Source organism: Brassica oleracea, chromosome C6 (assembly GCF_000695525.1).
Source record: "Brassica oleracea var. oleracea cultivar TO1000 chromosome C6, BOL, whole genome shotgun sequence".
Taxonomy (NCBI): Eukaryota; Viridiplantae; Streptophyta; class Magnoliopsida; order Brassicales; family Brassicaceae; genus Brassica; species Brassica oleracea.
In genome coordinates, this window is record NC_027753.1 from 27069631 (window position 1) to 27087731 (window position 18101).

At 38.8% G+C, this 18101-nt stretch overlaps 3 protein-coding genes across 4 annotated transcripts; 1 reads left to right on the forward strand and 2 right to left on the reverse strand.

The window, feature by feature from the left end:
• Positions 1-1909: 1909 nt before the first annotated feature.
• Positions 1910-3898, reverse strand: LOC106297873. Its single transcript, XM_013734024.1, has 3 exons — positions 3367-3898; positions 2637-2830; positions 1910-2527 (listed from the first exon to the last, which is right to left on the reverse strand). Exons 1-3 carry the CDS (start codon positions 3896-3898, stop codon positions 1910-1912), a joined length of 1344 nt encoding a protein of 447 aa, XP_013589478.1.
• A 6489-nt stretch (positions 3899-10387) lies between these two features.
• On the reverse strand, positions 10388-12578 carry LOC106300646 (probable 1-acyl-sn-glycerol-3-phosphate acyltransferase 4). The gene is made up of 3 exons (XM_013736839.1): positions 12253-12578; positions 11111-11693; positions 10388-11034 (listed from the first exon to the last, which is right to left on the reverse strand). The coding sequence occupies exons 2-3, from the start codon at positions 11671-11673 to the stop codon at positions 10452-10454; spliced, it is 1146 nt and encodes a 381-aa protein (XP_013592293.1). The 5' UTR covers positions 11674-11693; positions 12253-12578; the 3' UTR covers positions 10388-10451.
• Positions 12218-17196, forward strand: LOC106300647 (30S ribosomal protein S9, chloroplastic-like). 2 transcript variants are annotated; one of them, XM_013736841.1, is made up of 3 exons: positions 12218-12236; positions 15982-16392; positions 16798-17196. In XM_013736841.1, the coding sequence occupies exons 2-3, from the start codon at positions 16045-16047 to the stop codon at positions 17083-17085; spliced, it is 636 nt and encodes a 211-aa protein (XP_013592295.1). In that variant the 5' UTR covers positions 12218-12236; positions 15982-16044; the 3' UTR covers positions 17086-17196. The 2 variants fall into 2 exon arrangements, with proteins under 2 accessions (XP_013592295.1, XP_013592294.1); XM_013736840.1 differs by lacking the exon at positions 12218-12236 and having other exon boundaries at positions 15957-16392.
• The last annotated feature ends 905 nt before the right edge of the window (positions 17197-18101 follow it).

The following is an 18101-nucleotide window of genomic DNA, read 5'->3' on the forward strand; positions in this document are numbered from 1 at the left end:
AGCCAAATGTAAATGGATACACCGCTAACACACATGCTTTGTTGTATGTACATCACCATAGTAATAACAAACGACTTCGAAAGTCACATTTTCTTTAAACTCATTGTCACGGAAAACTAAAACAAAGACATTATCTTCCACCAAACACTCAACGATTGGTTACGATTCGGGACCCTGATCAAGTCTTTAGAAAGTAACCGATCCCGCCACAAGCGCGGCAAGAAGAATTTAACAAAGATCTCTTACAACGCCATCGCAGGTATCGATATAGCATCAACTAGATTCGATCAAACGTCCAAAATAGGATCCAACTCTTAAAAAACAACTCAGGAGCAAACTAGTTATCCTTCTCATTTATTCATAATCAAAACAACAAAATGAAAAACAACACAGGAACGACCAGGTTCCCTTATTCAAAATAGAAAAACATGAAGGCAACAAAATCATTCCTCAAACTCGCCATCCTCGAAGCGATCTTCCGCACGCATGAGTTCATCACCCGGCTCACTTCCTTCAGAGCCTTCCTTCCCGAAGAACTCCTTAGGCAGATCCGAGTCGCCAGGAAGATCCAACTTACCAATCCAGAAATCCGACACCGCGTTCACGTCGAGCTCGGCCTCAAGCTCGATCTCCTTAGCCCGAAGGCGAGGTAGCTCCTCCGAAGCCAACAAGTTCTTATTCATTATCTCTTTCAGAAGGCCGATATTCGCCATGACCTCCCTCAACCGCGATTCACAATCAGCCGCAGCTTTCTTCTTCTCCCACTTTTCCTTCAAAGAAATCAAAAGATCGAGGTAACCATCATCCAAGGTCTTCTTCGCCTCATATGTCGCTCGACGAAGATCATCAGAATGTTTCTGGGAACAAGTCTCGATCTGTGATTCCAAGAAAGAGACTTGCTCCTGAGCCAACTTCCTCTCGTTACTCACGACCCGAAGGCGTGCCTCGAGAGAGGCGGCCTGATTTCCCATCTTCTCTGCAACGGTCAGCTGGTCAGCATTCGCACGTTCCCGATCTTACGCCAGTTTCAAGCTTAACTTCAGCTCCCATACGACCTTCTTAATCTCGTGAAGCTCATCAGAACGAGGAACATCCTGCAAGCGTTTCTCCATAGCCTGAAAACGAATGAAAGGTCAAGATAGAAACAATCGGTCCCGAAAACCCAGCCAACTAACCTTGGCATGAGCGACCGCCATCTTCACGTAAGCGTCACGTTCTGTCATATTCCGAAGGGAAGGGAGCGGACAGCCGGCAAGCTTGAAGTGTCTCACAGATGAGCCACACTATCCGGATCCTCAGTGATCGGGCAGTCCTTTGAATGAGAAAACTGCCACTGAAAGGGCTTAGCAACCACCTCGCTCGGCACAATAGGACGACCTTCGGAGCCATTTGTCTTAGCTTTCTTTTGAGGGCGATCGCGCCCCTCAGACCCATTAGGGCTATTCGACTTCGTACGAGTAACGGACTTGTCCATCCCGTCTCGACGGGACAGAGCTTGAGAAACATGAGCTTCTTCACGAAGGACCTCAGTAAGAGCATCGCTCAAATCACCAGATCAAAGGCGTTCCGAGCCGACACTTTCGACTCAGTTTCGTATCCTTTCAGATTCACGAACGTTTGTCCTTCTTGTCGACATGTTGCACTAACAAAAGAAGGATAGAAGAAGCAAGTTCGAACTCGGCGTCTTGAAATACGACTCAACCGAAACAGAACTTATAAAGAGGTGGAAACCCTAAAACAGATCGCAACAACCCAAGTGAACGGAATCTTTAAAGAAGATATCCGAAAATCCGAACGCATCCATTCAAAACAATTCAAGATTATCCAAGAAACATAAAAAGTCGATAAAAGAAAAAGAAAGAGTACAAACGATTGATTCGAAACAAAAGAAAAAGATAACAACTACATCCTAAGAATCAGCTCGATCAGCAGAAGATCCTTCGTCTTGATCCACCGAATCCTCGAATACCTGGGGAAGATCAAGCCCTGAAGGAGACCAATCCGACGTAGCGGCTAAAGCGACGAGACTTTCGCAATATTTCTCCATTTCCTTTAGACGAGTGAGCTCCTTCTCCATATCTAGGTCGCCCTCACCAAGCTCGTTCAGCAGGTCTATGTTGGCCACCACCTCCTGAAGATGAATCCTGGCGAACGTCTCCTTCTCCTTGCTCACCCATTTGACTTTCAGACGCGATAGGATCTCGGAGTACCTCTGTACAACGTCGCAACGAGCAGCCGGAGAAGCTCGTCTAATATCGCGATCCCTCTCCAGCTCGAGATCCACGATCCTAGCCCTTTGCGCATTAACCTCAGCCGCAAGAGTCGCACTCTCCCTACGAGCTCTTTCCCAATCCTTAACCAACCCCGCGATCTTTCTAGCATCCTTTGCTCCCTCAAGCTTGGCTGTCTCAAGCTCCGCCGAAAGTCTCTTGATGTCCAGACCAATGCTCTCGATCTCTGCGTCCCTACAAGAGTCCCCAACGCGATGCTCAGTAGCCGCAACCAACTCGTTGCAAGCCTCTATAGCCTACAAGAGCAAAATTGGAGTGAGTCATAACAACACCAAGGGAACCGACAAATTAAAAAATAAAGGGAACCGACAAATTAAAAAATATATATATATCAGTGAAGCATACCGAAAAGCTCGCAGCCACCATCTTGGTATAAGCTGTCCTCTCCGCGGGAGAAGAAAGTAACGGAGGAGCAACACCCTCTGGTCTAACAGCACAAGCTAAATATAGGAGGTCGTCTCCTGAAGCAGTCAACGTACCTACACCCTCATGGACAAACCAAGGGCCCGACGGAGTCGATCTTCTAGGAGAAGGAGGTGCTGAATCCAAAGGAGAAACGTGAGATACACGCCGACATTTCGACTGAGGAGGGCTAAGTTCATCCTCCGGCCCCGAGCTCAGCTAGATAGGTGTCCCTTCTGAGGTCGTAGCATCGATCTCCCCCGAACGAAGAGTGAGATCTCGAGATGATCCACTCGCAGCTCCTCTTCTAGCCGACGAAGTCGAAGCTCTAAAAGACGATCTCCTCGATCTTCGAGCAGGAGGACTCACGGAACGAACCACGACAGGACGAGGAGTCGCTCGAGCCTCTGGCAAGCCGGCCTCCTCGTCATCATCGATCAAAGGAGCGGTCGTCTCACCGCGAGGAAGCAAGAAGGCAGCACGAATCCTTGCCCCCCCCCCAAAGATGTCCAAGAGACGTCTCCTCTCCGGAGCACGGACAAAAGCCCTCGCAATTGGCTGGGATCGCACGGAGTTCCCGACCGAGCTGGGTTAAATAAAAACGCCAAAGAATGAGATTTATTAAATTAATAAAACATCGAAGAGAGAGAAGGCAAAGCATAAAGAAATAAACCTATTTCTCCAGCCCAAGATCTCGAAAGCTTGGAGTAGTCGAAGCTACCCACGGACGCTTGATCGATCTTGAAAACGAAAAATCGTTCGCGCCATAACTCGTCTCTATAAGGGACCGCCTCAGTAACATGACGCCCCGGACGAGGCGAAGCAAGGAAAGTCCCGGAACTCTGCTTGTTCTTCTTGATCAAGATGAGATGACGAAGCTCATCGAGACCAAAAGAAATCCCCTCCTCTCTGGCCCTGACCAGAAGCGCAACGAGGTGCCATAGAAGATTGGGACAAGCTTGGGTGAACGACAGCCCAAGCTCTGCAAAGATTTCCAGCACGGACTCCGGGATCGGAAAAGAGAGACCGCAGGATTGGAAATACGCTAGGTAAGCTCTGCAGTATCCGTCTCGAACAGTCTCAGGAGTCTCTAAAGGAGAAGCCAGCTCCGATTTGACGGCGCGATCAACCCCATACGTGTTGTAAAGATCTTCAAGATCGCCGGTCGTGGTTATCGGGCGCGGAAAGAAGAATGATGCAGCCATGAGATTCGAGATCGAGGAAATTATCAGCTCAAAGGTGTAGAGAAAAGAAGATCAGAATTGATATTGTTGTCAACATTCTTGTGTCTTCTCCAGTTTATATCTCAAACACTATCAAATACTTAGTGTAGGTTTTAGGATCTACAATAGCGCTAAAATATTATATCGGGATTATGCTAAAATCTATTTTATTTGCAACGATATTGATACGGACTAATTCCAGGACTAGTACCAGATACGGTGGGTTTTACTGATATGGCTATGAAACAGTCTCAATATAAAGAATAGAAAAGGAATTATACTGGAGTAAGAAGGTATTCATGAATATGTGTATTCGTTAATGAGTAAGACAGTCTCAAAAAGAACGAGAACGCATCATAAATCTTATTTCTTTATAGCATTTTCAGTACATGATGCATATAGATGTTTGTGTAATAATTTATGTATTATAGTTGTAACTTTAATATATTTTAATTGAGTTTAGTCAGAAGAAAAAAAATTGATTTACGATAGCGTTATTAATTCCAAAATGAAAAAGTGATTTACGATATAGTTATTACTTTTAAACAAAACTTAAAAATTCTCTAAAATTCAAAAACAAACCTTAAAATATTCAAAATTTATTTTAACTTTCAAGAATAAAAGTAACTAAATTTTGGATTATTTATTTTTTATAGCATTAGTTTTAGTTTAAATTTAAAATTTAGTTTGTTTTCTGAAATTTAAAAGCAATTTGTTTATCTTATTCATAATTAATTTTTTTAAAAAAAATTAAAATATCATAAAAAATTTGTTACATTTATTCTTAAAATTTAAAACAAATTTAAAAAATTAAAAAATATTTTTAAAAAACTTTAAATTTCATTTAAAACTTATTAATATTTTTGATTAAAATCGGGATACTTTGAGTATTAAAATGAGTACAATTTTAAAAGTTAGTTCTTGATTGGTAAAGCATTTTGGTAGAGAATTTGCATATAAATATATAAAAATTTAAAATAATTGACGGGACGAGGTAGCTCGTTTGGTAAGGACTTTGGGGGCCAATTGTCATGCTCTCGGGTTCGACGCCAGGCGGAGGGTAACTGCCCATCCTGTCATCAAATGCGGTACTGAGTGTTGGGCCTTGTCTCCAGCCCAGGTAAAGCCCTCCCGATTGAAGTGGACCGCTGCCTAACCGAGCCTAGGGGAATGATCCACGTAAGTGGGGAACCCCTGGATTATCAAAAAAAAAAAAAAAATTAAAATAATTATATATAATCAATTTATTTTATTTAATAATATCAAAATATGTTTATATCCAAAATTATATTTTAAAAATAACATTCGAAATCCAATTCCTGAATAAACCAAACCCCTAGAAGAAGAGAAATCTGATTGGGAGAAATGGACTGAAGTTGATCGAGATCGAGATCGAGATCGAGATGGGGGAATGAGACGAAGAGCAATGGAGCTTCAAGCTTGGGTGGAGGAGGGCTTAGGGCAAAGATGGAGCACTATGATGTGTACAGTGGGGAAAAGAAGCACGGGATCGGGATATTCACCGGTCCGTTTCTTTTTAGATCGTGTTCGACTGGGTTTGTGTTAACAAGTAATAATGACGAGGAAAGTCACCCAGAAATTTTTCATTTTGTTGAATTCTTTGTTTCTTTTAGGATCAAACAATCATCGGTCTCACCAAGATTACATGGAAAAGGCTGATAAAGCTCGCCTCTCTTCATCTTCCTCTGACAAGTAGACTCTACATGCCGTGAATGAATGATCCATTAAATTGTTTTCCATGTCCATTTACAAACATAACTCAGTAATGTCTGAGCCAGTGTGGATTAGATACCTACTCATTTCAAATGTACCAGAGGTTTCTGTATCGAATAAATCAAAGTTTTCTCAAAAACCATTACTCCCAGTTAAAATCTTATTCTCCAGAATGTTTCATCTACAACCCGTTTTCCATCTCTGAAGGTCACAGATGATTAATAAAAGTAGATGAAGCTAAGGTAACATCTTTTTGGGACAAGATACCAAATTATTCTGAAGATGATCATCAATTAGACCATACAAAGCTTTTTTTAACAAATAGACTTTATCCTCTTGTTCCTTTACTCTAAACCCAGCAGGTTGTTCTACATAGATTTCTTCTTCAAGATAGCCATTTAGAAAAGCTGATTTGACATCTAAATGAAATACTTTCCAAGTATTTTGAGCAGCCAATGCAAGCATCATTCGTATCGTGTCTAACCTTGCCACTGGAGCAAAGGTTTCTGAAAAATCCACTCCATATACTTGGCTATAGCCCTTCGCCACTAATCTGGCTTTATGCTTGTTTATAGATCCACCAGCATTGAGTTTGGTCCTATAAACCCATGTAACACCAATTATCTTTCTGTTTGATGGTCTGTCTACTAGCTGCCAAGTATCATTTTTATCAATCATTCTAAGCTCTTCATTCATTGCTTCAACCCAATTTTGATCCTTTTCAGCATCCTCATATTCACCAGGTTCAAAGACATCAATATTGCAATTTTGATAGATGTCAGACAATAATCTTGTACCTCTCACTGGAATATCATCGATTTTATCTCCAGTGTCTTGTAGAATCCTAGGCACCTGTTCTGAATCTGATTGCTCCCAATTCCATTGTTTATCTTCCATAAAAGTCACATCTCTGCTTACCAAAAGCTTTTCATTTTGAGGATGAAAGATTCTGTAAGCTTTGCAAGAATCACTGTAACCAACAAACACCCCAGGTTCTGCCTTCTTGTCAAGCTTATCTCGTTTCACATATGGAACATGAGTGAAAAAAAGACAACCAAACGTCTTCAGATTACACATGTTTGGCTTGTACCCATACCAGACTTCATATGGTGTCTTTTTGTCCAAGGCTCTTGTTGGTAACCTATTGAGTAAGAATACTGCAGTGTTTGCAGCTTCTGCCCATAACTTCTTTGGAAGCTCTTTTTCATGCAACATGCATCTTGTCATCTCCATAATGCTTCGATTTTTTCTCTCACTTACACCATTTTGTTGAGGGCTGTATGGAGCTGTAAACTGATGCTCAATACCGGATTCTTCACAAAACTTTCCAAAAGTCTTATTTGTGTATTCAGTCCCATTATCAGACCTCAAAATTTGCAATTTGCAACCACTTTGATTTTCCACCCAAGCCTTGAATTTCCAGAATATGTTAGGTACCTCACTCTTGAATTTAATGAAGTAAATCCAACAAAATCTGCTGTAATCATCAATGAACACAATATAGTACTTACTACCATTCAAGGATGGTGTGCTCATAGGACCTCCAACATCCGTGTGTACTAGCTGCAGCTTTTTTGTAGCTCTCCAAGTTGTTTGAGGAAATGGTTTTCTTGTGATTTTCCCATATTGACAAGATGTACAATCTCCTAACTCACTTTCCAACAATGGAATTCCTTTTACCATGTCGTTTTTCTGCATATAAAGAATTCCACCATGATGAAAGTGACCAAGCCGTTTATGCCATAAACTTGCATTGCTGATTGTGCTTGTGTAAGCCATATGGTCTTCCTCCATAAGGTTTAGATGAAAGCTTTTTGATCTCATTTTAATTCTGAACAAGTCACATCCTTTTGCATCTTGTATCAAACACCATTTGTCTTCAAAAATGACTTTGAAGCCTTTCTCTAGCAACTGTCCAACACTTAGTAGATTCTGATTGATTTGAGGCACATAAAGAACATCTTGAATATACTTGACACCTGTTACATTTTCGATGGCCACCGTTCCTTGCCCTTTAACGGAAAGAAAATAACCATTTCCAATTCTTACTTTAGAAGTAACAGATGTGTCTAATACCTTGAACAGTTCCTCATCGTTGGTCATATGGTTTGTACAACCACTGTCAATCAACCAAGAATCACTTGAGAACTTAGCTGCTACAGAGCTTGTTGCGACAAACAATTTTTCTTCATTTTCTTCGATCATAGCATTTGCTTCATCCTTTTGTTGTGTCTTGCAAACTCGCTCCACATGACCGAGTTTACCACATTTTCTGCATTTAATATCTGGTCTCCACCAACACTTTCTTTCTTCATGACCTGTCTTCTTGCAGTGAGGACAGGTTTCATTGCTATTAGGTTTGTATATCCGTTTATCTGAAACTCCCTTTGCTTGAAAAGCCTCTTGAGTTTCATTATTTGCTTGAAAAGCTCCTTCCATTGATCCTTCTTCTCGCATTGATCGTCTTTGCTCTTGAGCTTGCATTGCATTTACCAATTCTGCTAAAGAGATACTGGATAAATCTTTGGTTTCTTCAAGTGAAGAGATTTTAGATTCATATCTCTCAGGTATGGATACCAAAATCTTCTCTACAATTCTTTCATCTGAGAAGTCCTTACCAAGCAATCTCACCTTGTTGACAATACTTAGTAGCTTATTTGAATATCCTCTTATGGTCTCTGTCTCCTTCATTTTCTGAATCTCAAACTCCCGAATCAGATTAAGTATTTGCATGTTCTTGGTTCTTTCATTTCCTTCATACTCCTTTTTGAGATATTCCCAAATGCTTTTTGCTGATCCCAAATTCATTACTCTTGTAAATATGGTGCTTGAATAAACATGCCTTGGCTTTAGACTTCCTTGTCTTCTTTTCTTTGTGATTTCTAAGCTGGGCTAGCGTGGGATTTTCAGGCAGGGGGAACACTTCATAATCTTCTTCTATAGCCTCCCAGAGATCAAGAGCTTCAAGATGAACCGTCATCCTAACTGCCCAAACTTGGTAATTTTCACCATCGAATACAGGTGGTGTGCTGGAGAAATTTGTTTCTGTTTCCATCAGAGATCCCTTAAGAAAAGTGCTCTGATACCAGTTTGTAGTTTTGTAAATTTTATTTTGATATTTCACACTCACAGTCTTCAACTTTACAACAGTTTAGTACATATATATAATCTAAAGGTTTCCTAGAAACAAAGGCTTCCCAAAACACAACCCACGTAACATAGTCACTTGCTTTCCACATGCAAGTCATACCAAAATAGATTACGTAATCACTTGACCACCTTGCAACATCTTTGACTAAGGCACTTTCTAACAAAAACTCATCCGTGTTGAACGCAGCGCACGCGCTTTTACACCCCCACGACGTTCCCACCGTTGTTCGGATCCATTACGCGAAGCTGCTCAGGACAATCCGCGTTGAGGTCAGCGACGCAGCCCGTGTACTTACACTCTCCGGATCCTCGTCCTTGGGGTTGAATGAACTCGGCGAGAGTGGAGGGAGTGGCTCCGGTGACGGTGCATTTTAGGGAGTTGCCGCAGTCTCCTGTGGCGCAGTTGCCGTGGCCCAGAACCGGCCTGTCCATCCTGGTTCGTTGGTAAGCGTGAGCTGCACGGAAGCGCCTGGATCTAATAGGAATCCGCCTTCTCCGAGGGTGCTTCCCTTAAGGACAACTGTTCTTTAGTGTGAAGACGGTGGCGGAAACAGCAACGCTGCCTGCATCATTCAAAACACAAACCAAGATGAGACATAAGTGAAACATAAACATAAATAGAATGTGTTTGTTGTTGTTGTTGTTACCTGTGATGAACATGAGGAAGAGAATGTGAAAGCTGGGGAATCTTGTCATTCTTTTTTTTCGTATTAGGTTCTTGTGAGTGTTGATGATGATGAATGTCAGTGGTATCGATCCTCTATTTATAGAGTACAGATTCTAGGTAGTGACGTAGTGTGACTCTCACTTTTCAGAGACTTCTTCTTCGTCATCATAGGCCCATAATTAATGGGAACGGTGCACATTTCAGCAAAGTGGAACCGGGGAATGGGTTGAGAAGACTGACTTAAGACTTAGAATAAACGTTCACGAACTGAACCAATTCTGTGCCGGAGGAAAATAAGACTACTTTCTACCGTGAGGATTGGGTTTCCTTGACATATACTCGATTTATCTATCTGTTCTGGTGACTTGGTAAATTCTAATGTAATGGGGGTTAAGAAGACCGACTCAGACTCAAGAGCTACACGGTTTTCAACATGTATATGGGTTTCCATGGGACACGTACAAGTGATTTTAGGTTTCTCTAGCCTTTCCAACAAAAAAAGGTAAAGAAAGTTCAAAAGCTGGTTCTGTGAAAACGAACCTGATCTCACTTATGCCTACTTGGGTACAGAGATAGGATGACACGTGAGCAAGCTAAGACATGTAAATAAAACAGGAGATGCTATAGACATGCTCTTCCTGAGAAGATGATCTAGTAGGGCTTGTTAAAAGAGTAAGAGCAACCGTCTTCTCTGACAACAACAAAGAATTAATGACCTATTGTTGTTTCACATAAGAGTTTCACAGCTCAACAATCCTCTCTTCCTTGCAAAGTTCTGTTGCTCTGGAAGAACTGATTTTTCAGTGGCTATTGCAAGATGCAAACAGCTTTACACAACCATAACAATGTAAAGAAAGATACAACTTGATAATAAACTGTAAGATAAACAATGAAAAAAAGCAGCTTATAAACCTTTTCTGCCTGTAAAATCTTGATATTATTTCTGTGTATGTAAGGAAAGAATTGTATGTAGTACAACAGGAGTTAGTGTTCTTTTCCTTCCTTACTAAAACCTCCTCTACAACAACAACAGCCAACAGGTGGCGAAGGTCGAAACTTGTAATAAGTAGCAAAAGATAAATACCAAAAGCTTAGACCAACATAGACTTTGAAACAGCTAAGTGAATACAAGGTCAGATAAACGAACAGTCCTGTCAAAGATACCACCACTCCAAAAGTTGCAACGCATTTCAAGATAGAGAGTTCTTCTTCTTGTCTTTGATTTGGGAACTGCCCCTGAGCACTGAAATCATTTAACAATTTGTCCTTCAACTGAAACGAATCCATTAACCAAGCACAAGACTCTGCATCGTTTGCTGGAATCTCCTTAGCTAAAACTCGCCTAACGTGGATATGAACTTCTGAAGGATCGGTCCCGAATACATTGTCCATGAAAGATGGGCAGCGAGGCTTGTATGCTATAGTCAAATCATATACTGCATCCAAAGAGTTATGCAGAGCTTCAAAGCAAACGCTAAAGCCTCTTGTTTTTGGTAAAAGTAGGTTTGATAATGCTGGAAGATCAGCCTCAGCTGCAAACTTTTGACTCCTCTTGCACTTGTCTTCACTGCATATAATCAAAGTAGCAGTTAAAACAAACTCTTCAACACAATTTATAATGAAAGAACATATTAGTAGTATACGTGAAGTCTGTTCCTTCAGGGAATAGAGCGAGCCACAAAGGTTCTTGAGGATCTTTAAAACTCGAAAGCATTTGAAGCATAACAGGCTCATCAACCTCACGGTTCCTCTCCACAGGGATAAACTCAAGAATATGAAACCCCCATCCGAAAATAGGCAGCCTCATCAAACTGCTCTTGAGGACGTACTTGATGTAGCCGAGACAGCCTTTCCTCAAGGCGATGTTCCAGAGATACATCCAGTCCACCTCTGTTCTGTGGTTTGCGATCAGAAGGACACGTTTCTCTGCGGGAAGGGTGTCTCCGGAGAACACTAGGGTTGTTCCGTTGATTGTTTCGAAGAGGTAAGGCCAGAGAGCTAGCCAGTGACCGAAGATGAAGGATATGGATTTCCTGGATTGGTGGACGCTTAGGAGACGTAAGGCTAGAGCGAAGATGGGTGAGAAGTAGAGGAGGAACATGAAAGCCGTGGAGAGGAAGATGAGTAAGATGATGACACCTCCTAGGATCCTAAGCGGAGTCAAGGGGCGGTTCTTTAAGTTATCAGAGTCCCCACAAACTTCCATCTTCAAGAGTCGAGATAAAACTGCAGCAATGAGAACATAACATTACTGAGTGAGTTCCCCACAGAGACAAGAGACTAGCAAAACCAATGTTAGTTCTAAGAAGGATAAGATAAGACAGAGAGAGATTCATAAATAATAATTATCAGATTCAATATCCAAAGTTTGTAACTTTGGATGTGAAACATACCATATGAATCTTAGGAACATGAAACTAGTATCTAATAAGCAGCTATTAACAAAGAATCCCATTTCAACTGTTAAGTTTCATCGGATACCAATTCAAAACCAATTGGTATTGCATTATTAGTTCGTTAATTTTGCAACTTGAAAAAAAAAAACCAATGAACGTAAACGATTGTATTAGGCAGCTACATAGATTCGAATCAAATTTTGACGCTATTACATTCAGTATTCCAAATTGGGAAAAAGACTTGTGGATACACCAACTGATAAAACAAAAATTAGATCCCACGTGATCAAATGACTAAAGAGACAGAGCAAAGAGAAACACACTTCTGTCGGAAAAAAAACAAAAATCTACAGAGAGAGAGAGAGAGAGAGAGGGAGATAAGAAAGTACCTGGAGAGGGGATGTTAGCAGTTGGTGAAGAGGGGGAGATGATCAACGTTAAAAAGAACAGAGGAATGGGGGAGAATCTTAAAAGAAGGATTCGTTTAGGGTCGGATAGGATCTTAATAAAGAGGGTGGAATGATCAGTGAAGGTAGGGTGTACAGTATAGTAAATCCAGCAATCTGATTGGTCGTGTGACGATAAGAAGGTCCCAAAGGCGCCGCGATGACAAATCTTAGAAGCTGACACTTGCGACCACCTTAGAACATTCTCTTTGGCCCAATCTCCAAGCGTCAAGCAACGCCAACATTCTCTTCTCCACTTCAATTTTAAGTTGTACTAAAAAAAGGAAAAAAATAAAGCCTTTTCTTAATCTATCACAATACTAAAAGCCAGATATCCTTTGATATTAAACTATCCACGTCACTTAAAATATTCTTCCAATCACAGCATTTCATTTCGACATGTCAGACGAACTTCTACCAAACCTGTATAATTCACAATGGACCAAAATTAGAAGCGACACGACTGCATTATTATAGCTACCCCAAGGATCGTAATTTTTCATAACTTGCAAACTTTCAATTAGAAACAGAAGTAATTACGTTAGCAAATTATTATTCATACAAAATTTAGTTAACAAAAAAAAAAAAAACATAAAATATTTAAAATCATCTTGAACTCTCTTCTTCACTCGCCACAAGATTTCAGTTTGACAGCACAATCAAATACGTCAAGCACTTCAAAGGACTATGAAAAAACACCAAGAAGATAAAAGCTAGAGAGGAAAAGAAAAACTTCAACCTCTTTGTTCATTTTACAAATTGTTTTTGTTTTTTTTATCTTTATAAAGAACGATTTCGTTCATTTACAAATTTTATCTTTATTTTTTAAATACATAGCCTAGATAAAGTTATTTACAAAAGGATAAATTCATAACAATTTACCTTTTTAAAAATAATATCAAATAAAAATATCAACGTTGATCAGCTTGACAGATTTTTTTTTAGACAAATTAATGTTTTCTATAAAGAATTTTGAGTAATGGCATTGTGTAAAACTTTACAAACAATTTTTAATATTGTTTTATTTTTTTCATGATTCTAAACTAAGTAAACCAAATATTGGTAAGTGGAAATATTCATATGATTTTCATGAATTTATTATAGTAATGTTGATATTACACCAAATTGTTGATAATATGAAAACTACAGTTTACTTTTAAGGTTTTGGAGTTTAATACTACACCATAATCCACTTTTAACACTTTTTCTTGTAGGTAGATACAGGTTTGAGAAATCGTAAATAACTAAGAGATTGTAAAAAGCAACAAACTGGTGTTCTGAAAGAGCTAACCTATAGTAATGAAAAGTGCTATTCTTGTTCTATAAAAATGTATAATAAAATCCTTAAAGTATTTTTCTAAAATACGAAAATTCTTATTGTTAAATTTTAATCAAGTAAAAATATTTATAGATGGTTATTAAATAATGTATTCATAATATGTGAGTTTTTATAAAATTTAATAGAGTAATAAATAGTGCAGTAAATTATTATAAAAACTCACATATTATGAATACATTATTTAATAACCGTCTATAAATATTTTTACTTGATTAAAAATTAGCAATAAAAATTTTTGAATTTAAAAAAAATACTTTAAGGATTTTATTAGACATTTTTATGGAACAAACATATCACTTTTCATTACTATAGGTTAGCTCTTTCAGAACACCAGTTTGTTGCTTTTTACAATCTCTTAGTTATTTACGATTTCTCAAACCTGTATCTACCTACAAGAAAAAGTGTTAAAAGTGGATTATGGTGTAGTATTAAACTCCAAAACCTTAAAAGTAAACTGTAGTTTTCATATTATCAACAATTTGGTGTAATATGAACATTACTATAATAAATTCATGAAATTCATATGAATATTTCCACTTACCAATATTTGATTTACTTAGTTTAGAATCATGAAAAAAATAAAACAATATTAAAAATTGTTTGTAAAGTTTTACACAATGCCATTACTTTGCTGCTTAAAAACCCAAATCCCCTAACTGCCATGGAGCAAGCAAATTCATGCATATAATTATTCGAGAAAAAAGAAACAACTATAAAATACATGATTTCTACCATGCCCAACCAGCTATTCCCTATTAAATAAGATTTGTTTTTCACCAAAAAATATATAATACAATAATTTTGTGTAGATCTAAAGTGGTACGTCTAACTATAAGGGACAATGAGGCGGCTAATTTCAGAGAGCTAGATCGCATATCTACCAGAAAAAACCAAATCGTAATCATCACAAGTATAATTCCACGGTTACATGAAGGTAATAAACTAAACATAAAGTTTATGTCAAACTAAATGCTTACAAATATTTCACTTTTACAGGAAAACTATCACTCACAACCACATCAGGATCGCGCTTTTACTTTGACAACGACATTGATATCATACAACGCTTCCAAAAGAGGAATAAACTGTTATCCTAAGCCTGAAGGCATCGATAATATTAAAATTACATTACTGCTTCCTACGTCAATTAAAATAATCATTGTATCAGTAAGTACCAATAGCCATCGATAATACTTTTTTTTTCTTACATTCAATGATTATTTTAATCCTAACACTATTTTACATTAAACATAATTTAGACAAAAATATATTAATCTAATATGATATTCTACTTTAACATTTTCATAGAAAATAACCCGGGCGTGGCCCGGAAACAGCCCTAGTTTATTTAAAATTAAATCAACACGCTGCCTCCTTTCTTATAAAGCTCGGATCTAATCAAATTTTTTAGATCTAAGTTTATTTTTTTATTTTTTTGTATATGGAGTCTGACCACATGCTCAATTATTTTCATGCATGATACATACATTGCGGTTGGCAACAACAACATATAAATTCATGTTTAAAATATGCTGAGAGAAAGTACCTTTTGCAAACAATGGTGTATTATGTGGAGGTAGTTCCAAAAGTACGTACTTTTATTGATTTTTTATTATAAAAAGTGTGAATATTAATATGAAATTTTTTTCTCTAGTGGTAACCGTCTCTTGTCCTAAATAACACTGGAATCATTAAATTAGTGGAACCACTAAAGATACGTTCTTTCTTTTTGTAGATATTAATATTTGATTTATAAGATATCATTGACCAAAAGTAAATTCCATTAAAAGTGACAGTAGACCAAACCTTACGAGGATGGATGTGATTGATCAGGTTCAGAGGTTATATTCTCTCCCTGTGATTCGTCAACTTACAGAAGTGATTCTGTTGCGGTTGAGGATTTGACTGTTATGATCTCTTGGCCCGTGCCTCCTATTAGATCCCTTTGAATTTCATATTCGAAGTTGTGACCAGGTCTCTTCAATTTGATTTTTTCCATCGGACGTTCTTCCTTGTGCCATGAAAGTGATCCTATCTCCCAAACTAATGCTAGCGACGAGATTTAAGGCATATGGGTCCATTGTTGTTGATCTGATGAAGCTATCAAGTATAAACACAATAACACACGACTGGTCACCCAGAAATTATGACTTATCTTTGTGTGTGTTTGTTAATGGCTTTGTATAAGATACAAATTGATCTAAGGGAGTTCAATATTTTGTTGAACAAGTTACGTTTACAGAAATGCCACAAGCCCATTAGTTATCCTCTTATAAAGCCCATATAAGTCGTTAAGTACATCAATTGGAGAGCTCATGAGGCGAGAGAGAGAGAGAGAGACGCTGCCTAATCTCATCCCGTTATCTTCTTCCTTGTGCGAGCTTCCTCCAGCGACAATGGCTTTATCGGTTTCAAACCTCGCTTCTTCTCTCTCGTCCCTCTCTTTCTCTTCCCAAGTTTCTCAGGGACCAAACACACTTTCCTTCTCCTGGACGAACTCGTTGTTCTCATTACCGGCCAAATCCGCTCGTCGCGCTTCTCTCTCTGTAACCGCCACGGTAGCTGCTCCCGCGGAGGTAGCGGAGGATGATACGATGGAGCTGAAGAAGTACGTGAAATCTAGGCTTCCGGGAGGTTTCGCAGCACAGAAAATCATAGGCACGGGACGGCGTAAGTGCGCCATCGCTCGAGTTGTGCTCCAAGAAGGAACCGGGAAGGTTATTATTAACTATCGCGATGCCAAGGTACACTTATCTTTTCTCCTACATTGCTTTTCTAATTCGTTTATTACACTGTTCCTGATGTGTGTTTTGCTTTAGACTGACATTATGTTGTGTTCTTGTCTGAAGCATTTAGTAGTATAATTTTTGTAGCAATGAATAACATAAGTCTTATTATTAAAATTGGCTGAACAAGTAGGTATTACGTTGATGAATCCTAGGTTGTGTTTAGACCAGTGATTCAATGCCTAGCGCTTATAAAAGCTTAATTGGAAGCATAGTTTGTAACAATATGTTAAAGTGCTGTTTTAGAGATTATTATAAAAGGCTCTAATGGGGTATTGTGAATGTGAATTAATTATTTTGAATCAATCCCACATATATTGCTGAAAATGATGATTATCCTTGCAAAACCTTTTTTTTTTTCAGGAGTACCTTCAGGGCAACCCATTGTGGCTTCAATACGTTAAAGTGCCATTAGTGACACTTGGTTACGAGAACAGCTACGACGTGTTTGTGAAAGCTCATGGAGGCGGTCTCTCTGGTCAAGCTCAAGCCATTACTCTCGGAGTTGCTCGTGCCCTCCTGAAGGTAAGTGCAGACCATAGATCTCCTCTGAAGAAAGAAGGTTTGCTCACTAGAGACGCGAGAGTCGTTGAAAGAAAGAAGGTTGGGCTCAAGAAGGCTCGTAAGGCACCACAATTCTCCAAGCGTTAAAAGAGCTTTTGTTATTTGTATTATTTGTTGGATTTCAGTTTATGTGTAGATGAACCGTTCTCTGTTTTGATTAAATATAATGCAAAGCCAAAAGTGAATTTTTTTTTTTAAGTTAAAATTATTCTATTACTCAAACTTTGAAGCAGTCTAGAAACTAAATCGCAATAGAACAACCAATACAAAATTAATCGAAAATCTAGCATTTTTAGAAACTTTCTCTTAGCCTGTCTACGCTTCTATGTAATGTTTCTCATAATTAGTCTGAAGACTCTCCAAGATCCAATTCCCTAAAGTATCTATCCTCACCAAAGACTTTCACTGTGTCTGATTTTTCGGTCAATGTCTTTACCAAAAACCATTGGTTCCTGATACATCGCTCATGTGCCTACCTAAGGCATTTGTCACCTGGTTGTCTTTACCAGATGGTATGCAATATCCAAACTGTAGCCTACTACCAACTCAATCCAACTGCACTGTCTGAGTACAAGTTTTAATGAATGAAGATAGATTTCAGACTCCAATGATCCCAGAGAATCTAAACTTCCTTCCTGTAGAATTACAATCTACAAAACTATAACGCAAATACCACTGCAGTCACTACAAATCATGAATAGGGTAGTGGGTCTCAGTGAGGTCTCAACTGATGCAATGTATATGGAATGATCTGATCCTCATGAATCAATAAACAATCCGCAAATGCTCATCATGCTCCCTCTACTCCAAGAATAACTCAATGGGGTCGTCGATGAGTACAATCGCGCACTTGTCCAAGTGTTCGCGAAAGACATCATTCATAAGCTTCTCAAATGCTATCGGTGCATTCGTCGATCCAAAATGATATCACCAAAACTCATAATATCCATAATGTATACGGAAACCCACATTCCGTACATACTCCTCAACTATAGCAATCTGATGATGTCATGATGCCAAGACAACCTTCGAGAACCATGAACCCCCATGCAGCTAATTCAACAACTCATCAATATGATGGTTACCATGTTCAAGTCTATGTA

Bases quoted from the DNA above. Each gene is read 5' to 3' on its own strand.
- LOC106297873 (XM_013734024.1), bottom strand. From the start codon at position 3,898: ATGGCTGCATCATTCTTCTTTCCGCGCCCGATAACCACGACCGGCGAT. The intron at 2,831-3,366 runs GTTTATTTCTTT...CTTTGGATTCAG, and splicing joins ATCTTGGGCTGGAGAAATAG to CACCTCCTTCTCCTAGAAGA. The intron at 2,528-2,636 runs GTATGCTTCACT...TTGCTCTTGTAG, and splicing joins TGGTGGCTGCGAGCTTTTCG to GCTATAGAGGCTTGCAACGA.
- LOC106300646 (XM_013736839.1), bottom strand. From the start codon at position 11,673: ATGGAAGTTTGTGGGGACTCTGATAACTTAAAGAACCGCCCCTTGACT. The intron at 11,035-11,110 runs GTATACTACTAA...GATTATATGCAG, and splicing joins CCTGAAGGAACAGACTTCAC to TGAAGACAAGTGCAAGAGGA.
- LOC106300647 (XM_013736840.1), top strand. From the start codon at position 15,964: ATGAGGCGAGAGAGAGAGAGAGAGACGCTGCCTAATCTCATCCCGTTA. The intron at 16,393-16,797 runs GTACACTTATCT...TTTTTTTTTCAG, and splicing joins TTAACTATCGCGATGCCAAG to GAGTACCTTCAGGGCAACCC.